The sequence below is a fragment of the Vigna unguiculata genome, chromosome 9 (assembly GCF_004118075.2).
Source record: "Vigna unguiculata cultivar IT97K-499-35 chromosome 9, ASM411807v1, whole genome shotgun sequence".
Classification (NCBI taxonomy): Eukaryota; Viridiplantae; Streptophyta; class Magnoliopsida; order Fabales; family Fabaceae; genus Vigna; species Vigna unguiculata.
In genome coordinates this window covers 3,196,578-3,216,516 of record NC_040287.1, presented here as the reverse complement: position 1 = coordinate 3,216,516, position 19,939 = coordinate 3,196,578, and the positions used below count along the sequence as shown (strand labels likewise).

The 19,939-nt window shown below is 32.4% G+C and overlaps 2 protein-coding genes across 2 annotated transcripts; one reads left to right on the top strand and one right to left on the bottom strand.

The window, feature by feature from the left end:
- Nucleotides 1-1,505: 1,505 nt before the first annotated feature.
- On the bottom strand, nucleotides 1,506-6,156 carry LOC114162249 (protein Brevis radix-like 4). The gene is made up of 4 exons (XM_028046076.1): nucleotides 5,478-6,156; nucleotides 3,249-3,384; nucleotides 2,240-2,661; nucleotides 1,506-1,809 (listed from the first exon to the last, which is right to left on the bottom strand). Exons 1-4 carry the CDS (start codon nucleotides 5,879-5,881, stop codon nucleotides 1,731-1,733), a joined length of 1,041 nt encoding a protein of 346 aa, XP_027901877.1. The 5' UTR covers nucleotides 5,882-6,156; the 3' UTR covers nucleotides 1,506-1,730.
- Nucleotides 6,157-12,621: 6,465 nt separating this feature from the next.
- Nucleotides 12,622-17,973, top strand: LOC114196275 (PHD finger protein ALFIN-LIKE 4-like). The gene is made up of 5 exons (XM_028086868.1): nucleotides 12,622-12,833; nucleotides 12,932-12,964; nucleotides 16,053-16,281; nucleotides 17,096-17,222; nucleotides 17,444-17,973. Exons 1-5 carry the CDS (start codon nucleotides 12,737-12,739, stop codon nucleotides 17,699-17,701), a joined length of 744 nt encoding a protein of 247 aa, XP_027942669.1. The 5' UTR covers nucleotides 12,622-12,736; the 3' UTR covers nucleotides 17,702-17,973.
- Nucleotides 17,974-19,939: the final 1,966 nt, after the last annotated feature.

The following is a 19,939-nucleotide window of genomic DNA, read 5'->3' as shown; positions in this document are numbered from 1 at the left end:
CATAGATACACCCACCAACAACATGCCAACAACGAAAATTCAAAGCCACTTACTTCTCTCAAACGCGACGCACGATGCAACATGAAGGACCCCTTTCTTCTTCACTAGCTTTAAGCAATGATGGTGCAGAGCTTTGTGTTATGGAGGTGCAATGGAGGTGCATGGCGTTGCAATTTTCCTGCAATAGAGGTGAGGCATTTTGCCAATGGAGGTGGAAAAAGTCTGGAGGTGCAGCGGCAATGGAAGTGAAGAAACTCTATGGAGGTGTGGTGGCTTCTATTGTCACAAAGGATAAAGATAATTTGATAACTAAATTTTGATAAATTTCTCTCGTACATCTGACATTTTTTAAGTCTCTTTCTATTTTTATATTTTCTTATTTTTCTATATTCCAAAATCACTTGTAAAATATCACTTCATGTTGTAAAAGAAAGTTGTTAAAATTTAATTATCAAATTATCATCGTCTAATTTTAAAATCAAAGTTAGTTGGCTCATTTCCATTTGGCTATACAGTGCAAGAAGAAAATGTGGGAGTGCAGGATGAAATAGTCTTAAACCAAAACTTATTATAAGACTTAGACCCATAGATTTTGAATCAAATTTTGAACTTTTTATCTATCTTTGAGTATCGAGTTAGACTCAGGACGATTGTGACAATACTAATATATTTATCGTTTGTTACTTATTTATATAAATTTATTTAGAGAAATAATTTAGAGTAGGGGTATCAAAATCGATGACACAATTCCTAAAACATGTAAAGGCCAATAGTCTCATATCGTTAGAGTCCAGGTTAAAGATAATTTAAATATTTTTTTCCTCCTTTCACTCTCTGATATGTCTTTTAAGGACAAAATTATGATGAACATAGACTCCAAAGCAAACAATACCTCAAATGCATGACAATTGTTCCTTACGATGTCACTTTACATACTTGGGATCAGAACATTGGTGTCCACCGTGAGAACGATGATGAGGTTTTAAGACGAACCATCAGTCCCTTTAGTCTTCCATTGAGATGATTTGTCATTCTCCTTAGACCTCGATTTGGGAGCTTATATTCCTACCACACTCTCAATAGTTTTCACATCATTTAAGTGTCGAGACCTTAAATACAAATGATTGACCCTTACAATATCATTCCGCAGACTTGAGAAGAGAACATAAATTAAGACCTTCTTAGTTATTAGAATTGAGTTACTAATTCAACTTTACTTACGACCACTTCATCATTTTGGACTAACTTAATTCATTGCTCGTGTTCATATCTTGATTGAGCTTCTAAACTTCGTTTCTTATGCTCTGCTTCAATTCTTCTAATATTGCTAATAGTACTATCCGACCTTTTATCTTTAAGAGCTTTTCAAACTTTCCTTAAGATGTTGTATCTTTGAAGGCAAATTACAGTTGAACAGTGATAATAATGCTATAGAAAACTATTATGACAGACATGTTTGCTCTGAACGTAGAAGTTGCAAGTTGAATGTTGCGAGATTAAAAGAGTAGACTCATTCTTTGTGCCCAATTTCAGATCTATGTAATTTACACTCATTACTTATGAGCTTGAACAAAACAATTGCTACCTGATTAGCAGAAGCTACATTTAGTCCCTCTGGTTTAAACAAAAACAACTGGAATAGATGGCATACATATATATAGCAAAAACATAAATCAATTGAGCAAATTAAAAAGAAAGATCACCTCCACAACCACCCCCTTTAATGAATCTCACAAGTACTGTTCATGTATTCTGGCACGGTTCTCTTCCCACCACAGTCTAGCATACACCTCCCCAAACTTTTCTCGACTGCAGCAAACAACAAAACATATAAATTTCTTACACTTCTACATCAGAATACAGCCAAGAAATAAACTCAAACATGCTTATGAAATTAATTAGCAATTGGTCATACATAGAGAGCCTTAGACCAAATATCAGAAAAACCTTTATGTAAACTTGAATCATCAAAGATCAAAGTTGCAGATTCTTAAGAATCGAGGTATATAGGTATCATGAGTGGTCTGATAACGAGTACAATAATAGACCTAACAAGCATCATTAAAATAGGCTCAAATTCATGATTATGATATCATATTAAGAAGTAAATCTTTAAGTCTAATTCAACCCTACAAAATCAGCTTGTGAAGTTTGCACGAAATTATATACTTAAAATTTGTTTTATCTCTAATCGATGACATAATCGAAAACATATAAAAGTTGTGCGAAGGTAGCATACCTGAACCTTACTCGTCTGAGCTCCCTTTTGCCGCCAGGGAGAGCTCTGATGGTAATGTAAACCCCAGGTTCATCCTGCTCAACCCATTCAGCATCGAGGTCACTGGCATTACTGATCGATAAATCGCCAGAGCGATCAGCTTCTCTAGATGAGCTACTTCTGATAGAAGCATCAGCATCCATTGATGATGAGATATCTGTCTTGGCAGCAGCACTAATGGTGGAAACCTTCGGGGTTGAGTTCACACCACTCGGTTCATAGTAATGCCGTGATTGCATTGAATGCTGATCGAACGAATCAGAGGATGAGTACCCCATTGCCACCCCTCCTCCTCCTCCTCCACGGAATATATTACACGGTGGCCTTTCCCTGCCCATCGGAGGTGTCACAGGAATCTCTTCTATTGATTCACGCTTTGAACTCTGCGTTCAACCCACACAACAAAACGAATCAACAACACTAAACATGTAATCAAAATTTTCGCCTTGGTAAAATATGAAAAAATGTAGATGAGGATGACAAAACCGTATGACTAACTGCAGCAGGGACACACTCTGTCATACAACACAACAAATAACCAAAACAAACAAGCATGACATATGACACAAGATAGAATACTATTTTTAGACACTCCCACGATTAGAACACCCTTCTGTTTCTGCTCTTAGAACACTCGTCTACAGTGTTTTTTTTCTCTCTCATTAGATCTACAGTACACTTTTGTCTCTCTCTCTCTCTCACTGCTTGATTATGCTTGATGTATACTCTGATGAATAAATGTTACCTACAGTACAGTATCTACGGATATGAGCAGTAACGATTCTGAGTTCTAACCCAAGTGATTCAAGTTATTGCACTTGCACATGCAGATACGTCAGAAATTAACATTGTACTAAAACTCTTAATGTATAAACTATAAAAGAAAACTTCCTAAATTAATCATTTGGGTGAAGTAACATGATGCAGACAATTACAACATGTGTAAGAGCACGATAAATTCAAACGTTACCTCGTCTTCAGACCTTGGTGGAGTTGGAAGAGGTATAGCTTGCCGGTTAAGCCGTTGAACATTGTAAAGTTCCATCACCTTGTCGTAATTCTCTGCCCACCATCTCTGAGCTTGCCATTTGTTAAAAATGTCGCGACTATACATAAAAAATAAACATAATTCAGTTCACCACACAGTTTTTAAGGCGTCGTATCATATGAAGTATAACTGAGAATGAAAAACATTATGACACTTAGCATCAGAATGTTGGAAATTAACAATGCAATCTTAATCTAACAATAATGAAAAAACATCGATAGTTGAACATTCTTATTTTCTATTGTTTTGTCCTTATTTGGCCAACTCCATTGTCATTTTTTTTTTGGCGATGTTACTCGTATAATATGATTATGCTTTGTTCCATGTGCATCATTGAAAGGAATGGCCCTTGAGACTCTATGGTTGAAGCATCCAACTAGTCGCAATTTGCTGCTATATATTATGGTTTTTGTTAATTTGTTGACCAAATATTTAATTTACAGTGGTGTATGACACTGTTCTCAATTATGTTAGGTCACTCGAGTAGATGCTTTTTGACAAAGAATTCTCTGATGAATAATTAAAAGCAAACCCGATCATTCCGTGAGAAAAATAAAGTTGTTCTAAGGCCAACATTGACCTTACAGAGAAGTTGTCTAAACAATCGAAAGCAGTGGGTCCCAACTTTAGTCTCAACCACATCACTAATCGCACCAAACAAAGAAATGATTGAAATGTTTTCAGTAGGTTTAAATATTAATTAAAGATCTAAGTATGCCTCTTAATTAAATTTCTCATCTAAAAATCGTGGGGCAAAAAGAGAAAGAGAAAATCATTTATACATTGACCCACCCACCAGCACCCCTATGGCCTATATACATTGGTTGAGATTGCACCTCAAGTCACCATTTCATGCTTTTATTTCACGATGTGATAAAAGACAAAAATACGAAGTTTGGCAAAAAAAAATAGGACAACACTATAAGCTATGCTATCTCTCTAGTATCTACAACTTTACTAGGTCCCCACCTAGTAGATGTTCACATTTTGTCTTGTATATAGTTATGGTGTGAAAGAAGATGTGGAAGCATTGCAGATCAAAAGACAAAAACTGTTATAGGTGAGAGAAGACAAGATTATATACATTCTTTGTGTTTATTATTTGGATATAAAAAAAACTTTGAAATAGAATTATTTAATATTCATATCTTAAAAATAGACTATAAAATTTTAAAAATAAAATTACCGTTTTATCCTTGTCAATTTCCTAAAACTAACGTGTAAGAGCTCCCTCCGACCAAACGACAAGACCCAGTTTTAAAGGTTCCCAAGACAATTAACACTGACCCACGTCCACTCTCAAGCCACAATAGGTTTTACTTTTGGACCCACTTTAAGGATTGCTTTTGGCAAAGGCGTGAAATAGCAGGGGAAGATGGACCCACCAAATACACAGAGAACGATTCATTCAATTTAATCACTTATGGCGTTGAAAAAACTCGAGATTTGGATGCTACTACACTAATCACGTATATGGAAGAGATGAGTGAGCATAATCAATAACAATCATCAGATCAGAAATAAAGGGGTCAAACTAGATACCTGTTCCAATCCATGTTTCATTTTCTAACCAAAACAAAATAGACAAAGGGTTTGTTTCATTGTCGGTCTCTGGTTATAAAATTTTGATTGCTTTCGGAAAAAAATGTTTTTGGAGGATCATCATCACTCATCTCATGCAAAATCATGCATCACTCCAAACATAGGATGTGGAGAGTTCAGAAAACAAGACTTGTATCGATTTGATCAAAGCTAACGCACCATGCATAAATTTTAAGAAACTAAATTCAGTCTATTTTGTTGAAAAAATAAACTGATGATCAGTTACATATTGTTAAAAAATCAACGTACATAACCAACAAGATAAAAACTAAAATCACTAATTTCTTACGTTTAAAATATAATATAAAGTTCTAATAACTTTTAACAAAATGCGTATTAATTGGATTAAATCGAAGCATTAATTAACTTTGGTATGCATGAGATAACGAAAGATAAGAAGCGAGTATCACAATCAGAATAAGAATCAGAATCAGTAGGGCACTAGCCAGAATCAAAGAGACTCGGTCCAAACTCTAAACGGCACCCAAATCAACAAAACGACACAGAGTGAGAGTGAGAGTGAAACTGAAAGAGATGCGTATTGCGTACCTGAACCGAATCCGTTTGAGATGGTTCCCGCCACGCGGAAGCGATACGAACGTGATCAAAACGCCGGGCTCAACCTGCGCCACCCACTCCTTCGGCTCCGCCTCCTCTTCCAGCACCACCACCGTTCTCCTCCCGCTGGAGCTTGGCGTCCCCTCGCCGCTCGAAATCCCCTTCAACCGCGCCTCCAGCTCCTTCCCCCACCGCCGCCGCGACGACTCCGAATCGGACTCGCCCCCGCGACTCAGTCGACTCTGCGGCGGCGCGCACGGACCGCACTGCTTGTACGATCCCGACGCCTTCAGCGCCATCTCCTTCAGCTGACATGTTAGCGATTTGGCGCCCCGCGAACTCGGATCGTCGCTCGCCGAGTCGAGTTTCTTGGAACGTGCTATGCACGTGAGCATTTTTCTCTTTCTGATGGAGTTTGCGAAGTGATGGTACGCTCTTCCTTCCGCTACCGTTATGTCAGAGATTCTCCGAAGAGAACACCGAAAGAAGAAAAGGTTTAAGAGTGTGTTTGGATTGTGCAAATTGATTAATGAGTGTTTGGACGACGAAAGAGACCAGGTACGAGGGGGAAGAGAAATTGTGCGTTGTTGGTGTTTGTCTTAGTTACTTTTTGTGTTTGGTTTTGTAACTTTAGTTTATGACTTTTGTGCCTGGGTGCGTAAAATATGTGTCGTTGGAGTGAGAGAGAGAAGAGGAATCTGCTTTTTGTTGGGACATGGGATTCCTAATTTTTTTTTAATTATATATAATTTTTATTTATTTATTTTGAAAAAATAATTAAATAAAAATTGTTATTTAAAAATTCAATTAAATTTAAATAAAATGGTAACCGGAAGACAAAGTGAATACCAAATAGTGAAAAAAAATTATATACAGATATAAATATAAGTTTAGAAAAAGATAATTCAGATCAAAAATCAAATACATATTAATGTTAGGTATAAATACAGATTTGGTACCCAACTTTTTCGAAAAGTTCAATTTGGTACCCGAACTTTAGGAATGTTTAATTTGGTACCCAAACTTTTTAAACGAGTTTATTTTGGTACGTTTTGTTAAACACTACGTAACACCGTTTGGCTTTTGTTGAGGTGGCACTGTGTAGGGCATACGTGGCAGAAACAATGGTTAGGCACGAGGTTTTTGTGGTAAAAAAAATCAAAGTAAAAATTTTAGAAAACCGTTGTTGTCGATTTGGGGCAAAATTAGGGATGTGAAATCGAAAAATTTGCAGAACGGAAAAGTAGGGCAAAAGCAAAATTTAGGAATTAGGGTTCGATGGTTGATTTGTGTTCGGTGATCGGAGAATAAGGACGGAGATTTCCTTCCGTTCGTTGGAGAGGGCGAAGCTGGGAAGAAGAAAGAAGAAGCTTCAGCGGTGGAAGACGGAACTTTGGCAGTGGAAGAAGAATCTTTGGTTGTGAAGGTGAGTTTTCTTTCCTGCTTTTTATATTTGAGTTGATGAATGAGTGCTGATATATTTTTTTTATACAGCCACCACTATTACATGACAAGCTTTGATTCGCATTAACCATGAATTGTGAGAGCAAGAGGAAGATGATTGAGCCCTTGATATTTCTTCAACGTCTAGAAAAATCAGAATAAGAGAAAACCACCTATTAGGGCACTCTCCACAAAATAGGGCACTTAAAGTTTACAAATAAAGGGGGATTACAACTCATTTTATCTGAACCATTGTTTCTGCTACGTATCCCCAGCACACTGCAATCTCAACAGAAGCCAAACGGCGTTATGTAGTGTTTAACGGAAGGTACCAAAATAAATCCGTTTAAAAAGTTTGGGTACCAAATTGAACATTGTTAAAGTTCGGGTATCAAATTGAACTTTCCGAAAAAGTTGGGGTACCAAATATGTATTTATACCTTAATGTTACTATGGAACAGTAAAGGGATTGATTGAACAACATGAACTGAGTTAAGTAAGACATAACATGTTAATTAGAAATGTCTAGATGGATTTGAACAAATAAATCATCCACTGAATTTGGGTTGGGTTAAAAAAGAAATAGTTTTTTTAAATGTTGGTTTAATTGCAGGGTGTGTGTTTAAATTATAAAGTGAATTCGAGAGTGAGTAAATAAATATTTAAACTTAGTAAATTAGATTATTTAAATACATATATTACAGTAAATGTATATTTAAGTTTATATTTTGATATTGAGAATTTGATGTAGATTTATAAAATTTTAAAAGTCATTACAATATAAAATATTAGAAATAATATAATTAAAGTATACAATATTATGAGTGTTGATAATTTTGAATAATTATGATAATATGAGATATAATATATATATATATATATATATGAGTTATGTATAACATAATATATTTTTTATATATATAATAGAATATAAAGTAAACGAATTTAAGTGATTTTTTCTAAAAATAAAATTATAAAATTATTGATTTGAAAATTTTTCAGAATTTTTCTTTTATAAATACGGACTTAAAATTGAACGGGTGTGGAGATAAGAAAAATGTAATGTAATGGTTTAAAGTTTGTATTGTCATATTATTATAATCAGAAAGTTAACCGTTAACAACAGCAGTGAAATGTTTTTATCGGCAAGAGCAAAGTTTTTGATTTGGATTTGGTCTTAGCCCATACTTAAGACTGGAAAATGAAATGAAAACAAAAACAAGAAAATGACCTGACAAAGAAAACACGATGAAAAGTGGTCTCTAATATGTCATGGGCCAGAGAAAATGATAAAGAATGAAAACAAAAATCTACATTATGAGATGACATTTTTATATTTTTTATTTTTTACGCTGTATTTCTTAAGCTGATATTATTTGAGATAATAGCAAATATTAAATATAGACAATTTTGTTATTATTATTATTTGAATTTTAATTCACCACAATACTGAAGATTGGTTCTTCCACAAAATGCATCACGTTGATGTGTTATTGTTTATATAACTAAATATTGATGATAAAAAAAATTACAAATTAGTTATTCACTTACAGATTTGTATAGTTTTATATAATTTGTTTTTCAAATATTTAAAAAGGAGTTAGTGGTAAACATTTATTCCTTTTGTTCTTACATAAAAAAGTGTTTTATTCTTAAAAATAAATTAAAGAAACTCACTCAATCTTCTTGCTTAATATATTTTTGAAAAAATACTTAATTACAGAAATACCTAATGCAATATTGATACCTGCGTGTTAGTTATATCTCATGCAAAACAATTAAATGAATCAGTAAATAAGTTAGTTGGAACATGTGAACATGACATGCAAAAGAGTTTCACAATTTTCTTACTACTCTTAGTAATTGTTTATTTACAATACGATTATTAGAATGTTTTATTTGTAAATCTTTCACATTTCAAAATTAGTCTCCAAAAAGTAGGAGGAATTATTTATATATTTTCTCATTGAGAGTTTTTCTTATAACCTCTAAAACAACTTTTGTATATACTCACAAATGTTTTTTTTTATTTAACCATAAATGGCATCAAATACTTTAGTTTGATGTTATGGAGAGATTAATAGATAGCTAAAAGTTATTTTTGTGTTGAAAGTCAAAAGTTATTATAGCAATAATACTTATAATACAATTTTAATCAATAAAATATTTTAGGGTTGATATTCTATAATTATGACTTGGGAACAATATCAACTATGATGATATCAAAATTATCTTCAATATTTATATGGCTAACTTGTGTTTCTTTATATATTTTAGTACAATTTATTTAAATATTATATTTTGATCGGTGTCTTGCTCTCGCAAGTAACATACTTGTAATTCAAGCATTATTTTATTTTTTATTTAAATTTCTATTACTTGAATTTTAGTTATACATGGTTGGTTGATATAAGTTTAGTATTGATTTTCCTTTACTCACATTTATCTTTATTGTAAATATGGATAACGTTTTTTTTTTTCAGCGATTGATGGATAATGTGCTACATGGATTTTGTATAAAATAAAATATGTTTTGAATTTTTTTAAAGAATAAATAAAGTGATATTATATTATGATAAATACACGTGTCATGCATGTAGTAATTAACAAGTTGTCGATAGTTTTTGTGTGAATATTACAATAATGAATTTGATGAGATTTCATACTTTACTGATACATTGAGAGTTAGATAGGTAAAAATTTATAACATCAAAATAGAAGTGAGAAGTCCCTCACAGTCAATAAAATACATATAAGATGACCTTGTAATAATAGAATATTTAAAACATATTTATAGCAAAATGTACGATTTTTCTAACTAAATAGATATTATGACATAAATTAGTTTCTAGATTTAAGTTTGATATTTATATTAGTTTCTATATTTTAGCAAATCCATCATTTTATGTGAACACTTGATCTTAATGTAATGAAGTTTGAAACAAGAGCAGAGCACATGATTTTCAAAAACACAAACTAGAATATAGAATTTGAAATATGATTTTATATTTATTATCTTGGTGTTTATATATATATATATATATATATATATATATATATATATAAACTTGAGCATTGTAATCAAATATTAAAAATTGTAAAATATTTTAATTTTTCATTTCAATCTCGTTGACCAAAATAAAAGTTAAAAGTAAACAACTTTCATAAAATATACTTATATTTTTATATAAAATATTATGCTTCTCTAATGTGCAAAAATGTCCCATGAAATATATTTAATAAGATTGAATATGTTTTTTTTTACTTAAATTTGAGTGAAAGATGTAATCAGTCTCTTTTTTCTTAAATTTGAATCAATTTACTACTTTATCTTGATGTACGTGTGAATATAATTATTTCAACCAAATTTTATTAAGAACAAAAGTGTATCAAATGGTATAAACAATTCAAATAATATCATGAAACGTTAAAAAAAACTTAACAAAATTGGATTAAAATGACTAAATTTAAGTATTTATAAAGTTTGACAACTAGATTGGATCAAAATTTTGAAAATAAACTAATTCAACTTTTTTTTAAAATTTAAGGTACCAAAAATATATTTAACCTTTTTTAATATATTAAAATAAGTATTAATTTAAATTTAGGTTTAATTAATCGTAAGGTACCCAGTTTGGTACTAGTGTGTCAAATTGGTACCCGCTTTTAGAAAAGTGTCAATTGCATCCCAACTTTTGAAAATTGCTTCAATTAGGTCCCTTTCAGAGTTGACTAACGCCGATAGTCAACGTGCCACGTGTCAATCTGTGGTTTTTTTAATTTTTTTTAATTTTTTTTTAATTTAAAAAAATAAAATAAAAATGCCACGTATCAAGTCTCTGTGTGTGACACGTGGCATTGTCAGTGCCACGTGACATTGTAATGCCACGTGTCAGTGTTACTATTAGATGTCATTGTGTTGATTTCGATTTAGTCTCCACATATGTCTTTTTGTTTCAATCTAGTACCTAAGTACGTGTATCTGATTCAATTTTGTCCCAATTTATTTTTAATAATTAAAATATTTTGTAATCCATTTTTATAAGATTAAAAATAATTAAGTATAAATATTTTTACAAAATTAAGTACTAATATTTATAATGTTTCTCTCAATTTCAGACCAAATTTATTATTTGTATGAATGCTATGCTATTTTTTTTATTAAAAATGACTTAATAAAATGACTTTTACCACTAAATTTTAATATAAATATCAAATACTTAATTTTTTTAAAACTTTTATACTTAATTACTTTTAATTTTATTAAAAAATATTTTAATTATTAAAAATTATTAGGTCAAAATTGAATCAAATACACATAAGTAGGTACTAAATTGAAACGAAAAAACATAAATGGGGACTAGATCGAAATCATCACAATGACATCTGATAGTGACACTGACATGTGGCATTACAATGTCACGTGACATTTTTAATTTTTTTTAAAAAAAACATTAAAAAAAATTAAAAAATTAAAAAAAATTAAAATTTTAAAAAAATAAAATAAAAAAAACCACAGATTGACACGTGGCACGTTGACTAACGACGTTAGTCAATTCTGTCTGAAAGGTACCTAATTGAAGCAATTTTCAAAAGTTAGGATGCAATTGACTCTTTTTTAAAAGCGGGTACCAATTTGACACACTAGTACCAAACTGGGTACCTTACGATTAATTAAACCTTAAATTTATCTAAAAAAACACAATTTCAAAAACAATTTTACGATTTTTATTTTCTTAAGTACTTATCACTTTTATTTTTATTTACAATTCCAAATACAATTTGAATACAATTTTTATTTTTAAATAAAGTGTTAACTCTTTAATAAGTCAATCTTGTTTGTGTTTTCAGAAATAACCAATTTCTAACAAAAAATCTTCTTGACTAATAACTTATATATTTGAAGATCACGAACAAAAAATGTTCACTTTCTAAGGTGCATACTATTAGGAAATAAACCCACTTCAACTTAACGAAGAAAATATGCACGAATTTTCCAAACACCTAAAAGAATATGCTTCATTTTAAGTAAAATTGAAATGCTTTAATTATAAGTTTGACACTAAATTATATTCTGTACGGATTAACTTCACATTAAATTCTAAAGTTTGGAAAGCAATTTATGTAACTAAATTACACGTTTCATTTTCACAAAACTAATTATCATCGGTTAAAACCCAATTGATAATTTATTTTCTATTTTTAGTCTCCAACAATTTTTAAATTTTTTACTCCCAATAACGTTTTATTTTAAAGTGCTATGAAGACCATATACTATCGACAAGAAAAAAAAAACTCGATTGAGGTAAAGGAAATTTATTAAAATTAAAAACAAAATTTAATAATTTTAAAAAATATTTAACATATACATATAAAAATAAAAGAAGTTTGGTTGGAAAGGATATAAAGTCAGAATAAACAAACCTCAGTAGTTTACACAAACTCAATTTGACTGTTTTGTAATTTTAGACAATCATAATTTAAAATTTTAATGAAATATTTTTTTTTCAAAAAGTAATGTTAAGTATATTTTCTGTTCGCTGATAAAAAGAAAAAAAGAAAGAAAAAAATCTGTTTCTTACACAACAAAAAACTATCATACAATAATTTAATTTAATTTAATTTATTTTTTCTTTTCTAATATTAAATCCGCACCCTATATACGCGCTTTATTTCATTTCCCTCTCTTTTATTTATGTTGCTGCAAATCCTAATCCTCTTCTTCCTTTATCACCCTTTCAAATTTTCCCTATTTACCTTCTTCTCAAATTTTCTTCTCTGCATTGTTCTTCTGCAGCGCAAGAACAATGGACAGTGGCGGCCACTACAACCCCCGCACCGTCGAAGAGGTTTTCCGGGACTTCAAGGGCCGCAGGTCTGGCATGATCAAAGCCCTTACCACTGGTCTCTCTCTCACTCTCTATAATTTTCTTTTCTCTTTTCAAATTCTAAGCACTGAACTTAGTTACTGTATTTGACCGTGTCTTTCTTTGTCTTTGCAGATGTTGAGGAGTTTTACCAGCAGTGCGATCCTGGTTAGGGTTTACACTTTTCTTCTCTCTTACGCTCCTTCTCTTCTTGCTTCTTTCTGCGTGTTTTTCACTCTCCAATTGTCGTTCTGTTTTATCGTTCTTTCTCGAACCCTTCTGTGTCCGTTGTTTCTTGACGGTTCGTTACTTGGTCGTTTAACTGCATTGTCTGTGAATATGAAAACTGATTTTTTTTCCTTTTTAAATTTTAGTGGTTTCCGTTGTGCTTTTTGCTTTTACGAAGTGATTGTGTGAACTTTTTGAGCTTGCGATTTGCTTAAATGTCAAATTGAGTTGCTGGTTTAATCCAAGTGGCTCTTTTTTCTTGAAGATGTCCGTGTAGGAAGCACAATTTTAGTGCTTGATGTTTTTTTTACATTGCTGTTTGGTGGGTGCGGTGCATTGTGGCTTTGATGTGTGGACTTGTTAGACGTTTTTCTTTGGTTTTTATGGACGGGGTTCTTGTCATCCTAGACCCCAAAACTAAGCTGAATCAACTGGATGATTTTGTTTCTTCTGACGTTTTACTATTAGCTAATTTTATGTTCTAAATTCTGATTAATTGAACTGCCTGGATTAGCTTTTCTGGGGTGGGTGGGAGGAGATTCTATTTACACCCTCCTTTTTTTTTATTATTTATACAGCCCTTTTGCGTTTTTTGTATTTTTTTGTGACAAAAATACTCTTATGGGAAACTAAGTTCCATAACATACAATGGTTTTCAATTTTTTTCCTGAAAATAAAACGTTTCATTTTGATGAATCAATACAATAAGTAAAGAAGCTAATTGTGATTTACAATACTTGCAAGTTATAACATATAAGAATGGGACTCCACTATTATTCTATAATATATTCTAATAACTTTTTGTGTTGTTTTAATATTCATTCATTTTAGCTAAATACTCTTACGTCAAGATTTCCCACATTGACATTGTACATGTTATGCTTGGCCAAAGTTCATTCTTCATACTAAAGATCACTATGTAAGTCTAATATTGAAATAATTAAGAGGCGATGACCAAATATACAAATTTTTGAATTCTAGATCTACCAAAAGCAAATACATGCTGGAGAGTCTCTCAAAAGCTCCATGGGAAGAATATGTGAGATCCTCCTCCTGGACCACCTTGAGAGCCTTCTCTCATGTTGGTGTCATCATCTGATTTTGCGACTAATATCTTTGATTCTTCTTAAAGATTACAACCCATTTCTCCTCCTCTAAGTTGTTGTCCACCAAGTTTACTGTTGGTGGAGCCATTCTCCCGGTGCTTTCCCCAACTAAGGTTAGATGTGATGGTGGGCAGACAATAGATAACATGGTTTTCGGAGTAAGTTGAGTAGGAGGTACAGTTCTAGAATTCTTTTGAAAGAAGTTGAGTTCGGTAGATGATGAAGAAGAAGAAGAATCTGATAAGTTGACTATCTCGACTAATGCATTGGTATGGTAGTATCGTGTTGTTGACTGTGTCAGTATGATAAAATATTTAAGTCCTTGGTTGGGCATGAGGATCATACATTGACACATTGTGGAATCGAAGGTGGCCCACAAAATGATCTTCATCCATGAAAGCTTCATGTGCCCACCAATCTTCAAAGGCACTAATCCATGTGTGCGTGCGAGGTTGTGGATACACCATATGACAGAAAAATGTTATGTATGGAGAGAGTTTCCCACTCTTAAGTCACAAACACAAGACCTTTCACATGCTTACAAACCATATCATTCATTTCTAAAAGTTATCACAATCTCTCCTTTTTCCTTGTCGCATTGTTTACAAATTTGCTTGTGTTCTTACCTTATCATAACTCGGATCCGCTCTTACTAAGACTTCCAGAACTCCCATAACTTAGTGGACTTACTTCATTTAAGTGAACGACTGTCTTGAGTGTGTACTATCCTGGGTCCTAGAGTGGGCTCTCACCTACCAATGACGAATTGTATCTACTATTGTGGTTCTCAAGCTGGCTTTCTGATCTTTCATCACCACACTTGCCAAAGAAACCTTACAATCATCTCTTTGGTACCGACTACAATTATTCTTTGCTTTGAGAATATCTTCTTCAGTGACATAATTCTCTTGATAGGATTAATTTTCCAGGATTTGTGAGATCTTTAGTCAAACAGTATAAGACAGAGGGTCACCGTAATTATTTCACAATACAGAGCCACTCCTCTCATTGCACGTTCTTCTTCCTATGTGGCCTCTTCCATCATAGCAATTACATGACTGAAACTTTACATGCATGATCCTTTCTGTAATCATTCGTAAAGTCTTACGAAAGTTGTTTCTTTATCAATTTCATGCATAATGTACTCTAGTCTATGGTCTTGAAATCTATGCATAAGTTGTTTGAAGTTATTAAGTCTTTTAATAAAATTCACACTTTAATTTGGGATCACCATTTTGGAATGATAACTTGTCATTGGAAGACACTTATGTTCTCTTGAAACAATCGAGTATTCCGTTCATTCTTACTTTCATACATGTTTTGGAAATGCAGTCCATTTCAAGGCAGAGGTATAATTACATGAACAAGGATATTTAATACACTTTAGCACTTAGTCCATCATTCATTAATGATTTTAAACATTCATAACTATTCATGATCATTCAATTGGTTTCATAAACCTTTAGACATAATTCATTATATGTAATCTATTAAACAAAGTCACAATCAATTTAAACATGATCCATTCACCTAATGAATTTGACAATTGGTTAATCTGAGTATGGAGTGAATAAAGATTTTGGTTTACTTCTATTTATTACTTTGGGATAATGAGAAATCTGAAGAGCTGGATTTTATATTTCTGTTTTTCTTTCAACAAGTGAGACTAATTTCCTAACATGTGTTGATTTTAATAGCTATGGCTAATTATATTTTTTTGTTGTTTTCTTTCTTACTTCGTTTGCAGCTTGGTTGTCTCTTTCATCTCGAGTTAAAATTAAATGTGGATTTCTTTTCATTTTATTCTATCATTTAGTACTTTTCAAGTGTTTGAAAAATCTAACTTGCAATCTCTGGTTTATCTATTAAGCTTAATTGTAAAATTTATTGATGCTTTACTTTTGTTTTCCTGTTTACATCAGAAAAGGAGAACCTATGTCTATATGGATTCCCCAATGAACAATGGGAAGTTAACTTGCCAGCTGAAGAAGTTCCTCCAGAACTTCCCGAGCCTGCATTGGGCATAAACTTTGCTAGGGATGGGATGCAAGAAAAGGACTGGTTATCTTTAGTTGCTGTTCACAGTGATGCATGGTTACAGTCAGTGGCTTTCTACTTTGGAGCGAGATTTGGTTTTGATAAAGCTGACAGGTATAATAGTTCTTTTCTCCAATCTTTTATCTCGTTATTCTCTATGCAATTATTTCGGATATTGGATTAGAACATGTTTGGAATGCATGCCAGTAGCTTTTACTTCTGAACTTATGCTTATGTGGAAGTATTATTGACTTATTTGTCTGCATAATGTATTCAGTTGAGATTTAGTTAGCGGAAAAGTATTGCAACGTAGACTTTTCATTTTTATCTGTGCAGTATTTAATATTTTCTGATGATTTGTTTGACTTAATAAAATATGATGCCTGAATAGTTTATCTGGAAAGATTTTCGGTCAACACAGACCATCGTCAGCATGAAATTAATATATCTGTCTTATGCTTATAGGTTAGAGCTATGTTTTATTTATGCAATTGCGACAAAAAAGCGCAGCTTAAAAAAGCTCAAGGAAGACGCATTTCTTATGCCCTGTGTCATTTACTGTCTTTCCTTTGCTTATAATACTGGACCAAAATGGTTTAGGCTATTTAACTATTGCATGAACAATTCTGTGTTTTTCTGCCTATGTTTTCGTGTGCACTCATCTGGAAAGAATGTCATTAAGAATTTGACTTTAAGATTCTAAACTTTTCTTTGTGGAAAAAAGAGAGTTTGGCACTTTGCATTGTTTCCATGGATTTACATGACAAGCTGATGGCAATAAAATTCCCATGTAATGCATGGGTTTATATGCCCCTCGTGACTAGTTAGCAATACAATACATGTATGTGTTGGAATACATAATTCATTCAAAGCAAGTATACTTGTTATTTGTATCCTGACCATTGATTACGTGTAATTCTTTGTGTAGGAAACGCCTGTTCACTATGATTAATGATCTGCCTACTATATTCGAGGTCGTAACTGGATCTGCAATGAAACAGGCAAAGGAGAAGTCGTCAGACCGCAACAGCAGCAAATCAAAGTCCGGTTCAAAGGTAAGTAAAATATCCTGTTACTTCTGCTCATGTTTGAGTTTTCTGTTTTCTTGACCATTTTTAGTATCATAATTGCACTGTTTATTTTAACTACTTTGTCACTGTTGAGCTTTATGGTCTGAATAGAAGTAGTAAATGTCTTATTATCATAATATATGAATATAATTTCTAAATTGTCATTTTCACATTATTGTCTGCTATATGGATCAAAATAAAAATAGCGAGGATCTGAGTCTGTGAAGTATGTAAAGCAAGAAGTGAAGGAGGAGGAAGTATTGGACGAAGAAGAAGACGAGGAACATGGGGAGACCTTGTGTGGTGCTTGTGGGGAGAACTACGCATCCGATGAGTTCTGGATTTGTTGCGACATATGCGAGAAGTGGTTTCATGGCAAGTGTGTGAAGATCACTCCTGCCCGGGCTGAGCACATTAAACACTACAAGTGCCCCTCATGCAGCAACAAGAGAGCAAAACCTTGATATCATATATATAATAGGGTTATGGGGTAGGTATCAGACCCCTGTAAATCATGCTGGACTGCTAACTTGTTAGTTCCTTAGGCATTCTGCATTGTACCCTGTTGGTGCATCGTAGGTATTCACTAGTTTGGTCTCTAGTCAACTCAATGTGGATATAATTATTCAACATTTGATAGTTTTCTGCTTCTGAACTTCTATAACCTGTTCCCCTTCATTGGGATATGTCTGTTCTTATTACCTTACAACATATGTGCAGCAGCTTCATTTGTGCTTGTTATGTGTTTTCATTTTTCTTTTGCATCTGCTAGCATTATCCACTACAGCTTCGGAGAAACTACCCAAGTTTATGAATTTAATAGACAAAATTTAAGGTGTGCATTTAGTGCTTTTGCTATCACTAGAATGAAGGGTGGAATTTGTCAAATGAAAGATGACATGAAAGAAATGTTCCAGACTAATGGATTCCTCTTCATAACAATGTTTTCAATGCACCAGATCTTGTTACCCTTCTGAATAAGACACTAAGGATTAGTATTAGAAGTCTGATGCTCAGTGCTGTGGCCAACAATGGCACCATGGCAGTAGGGGAAGGCAGGCTCAGCGAGAACGACGAAATTAAGGGGACATGCAAGAGTATGCTTGATTCTGGGCATTTTCTTTCTGCAGTCTTGTTATATCTACTTCCACTCCTATAATATATAAAAATGATTAATGTACTCCTGACATAGTACTTTATAATACATTCGAAATTATACTTTCAAATACATATTCTGAAATAAATTATTTTGGATTGATTATACTGTTATTTTGTAGATGAAAAAAATTCTAAAATATATGATCAGTGCGCTTGAGAGAACAAAGTACGAAGTTTGAGAAAGAAAAGTCCGTTATTATGTTTATTTTAAGGCTATCTCGTGTTTAAGATGTGAACTTAAATCAAATTATTTTTAGAAAACTTTTGATATAAAGAAGTGACTTATTTTGTGTAACTAAATTTGCGAGAAAGTTGCCCATGATTAAATTGGTACAGTTTATTTCAAATTGTTTACTTATTGTAAGTTGTGACGTCATAACCAGAAATAATTTAAATGCTTCTAAGGCGTGTATAATTGCATTGACCTCATAATCAGTGCTGGTCTGATAAACTTGTGGTTTCACAATATATTTTCCAGAAGCATATCTGCATATTTGTTCATTATCTTTTGACAAGTATTTATTTTTCTTCCTTTTTAGGATGGCTCCCTATCCTGATTCGCATTCATCACATTCAAGTACTAAATAATCTGAATCTAATGGTAATTGTAGGGTAGGTAATTTATTTACCTTTTGTTTTATGTTTTGAACCAATTTTATATCTTCAGAATTGAACTTTCTTTCTCCTTTTAAAGAAGTTTTATTGTACAAAGGAGCAATATATTTTCCCAAATCTGGGATAAAACCCCTGGAATAATTTAAAAGTCCTAAAAAAGATCTTAGGGTTTTTATGTCTTCCATTTTATCAGGAAAGTCTTGAATTTTCTTAGAAATGTGAGGTTGGAGTTTTATGGTTCCATTACCTATTTCTGTTCCAAGGAATTCTATGAAATTTTTACAAATTTCCATTTTTCCTTTTGATATAATTAAGCCATATTTTTCAAGTTTGTATAATACTTGTTTTAGGTGGAGATAATGATCTTCTTTTGTTTTGGAAAAAACTAGTATGTCATCTATATAGACACATGTAAAGGTTTTTAAATCATTGAAAATGTTATCCATTTTTCTTTGAAAAATTGCAGGAGTATTTTTAAGACCAAAAGGCATCACATGCCATTCGTACAATCCTTCAGAACAGGAGAAGGCTGTCCATTTTATAGATTCTGGTTCCATTTTTACTTGATGGAATCCACTTTTGAGATCAAATTTTGAAAACCATTTTGCATTTTGAATACGATTTATAAGAATTTCTTTAGACGGAATTGTATATCCATCTTCAACTGTATTATCGTTTAAACGTTTATAATTATAAACCATTCTAGATTTACCTCTTTTTTGTTCGGAAGATTTATTTACTATGAAAGCAGGACTCCTGTGAGGACTTTCACTTGGAGCTATTACTTTTAATTTCAGAAGATGGTCAATATGCATTCGACATTCTTCCTGTTCCCAATTATTGAACTGAATATCTTTAGTCTTTATAATTAAATCGGGGTTGATTACGTTTAATTTACAAGTAACAGGATCACGATCCCAAAATTTGGT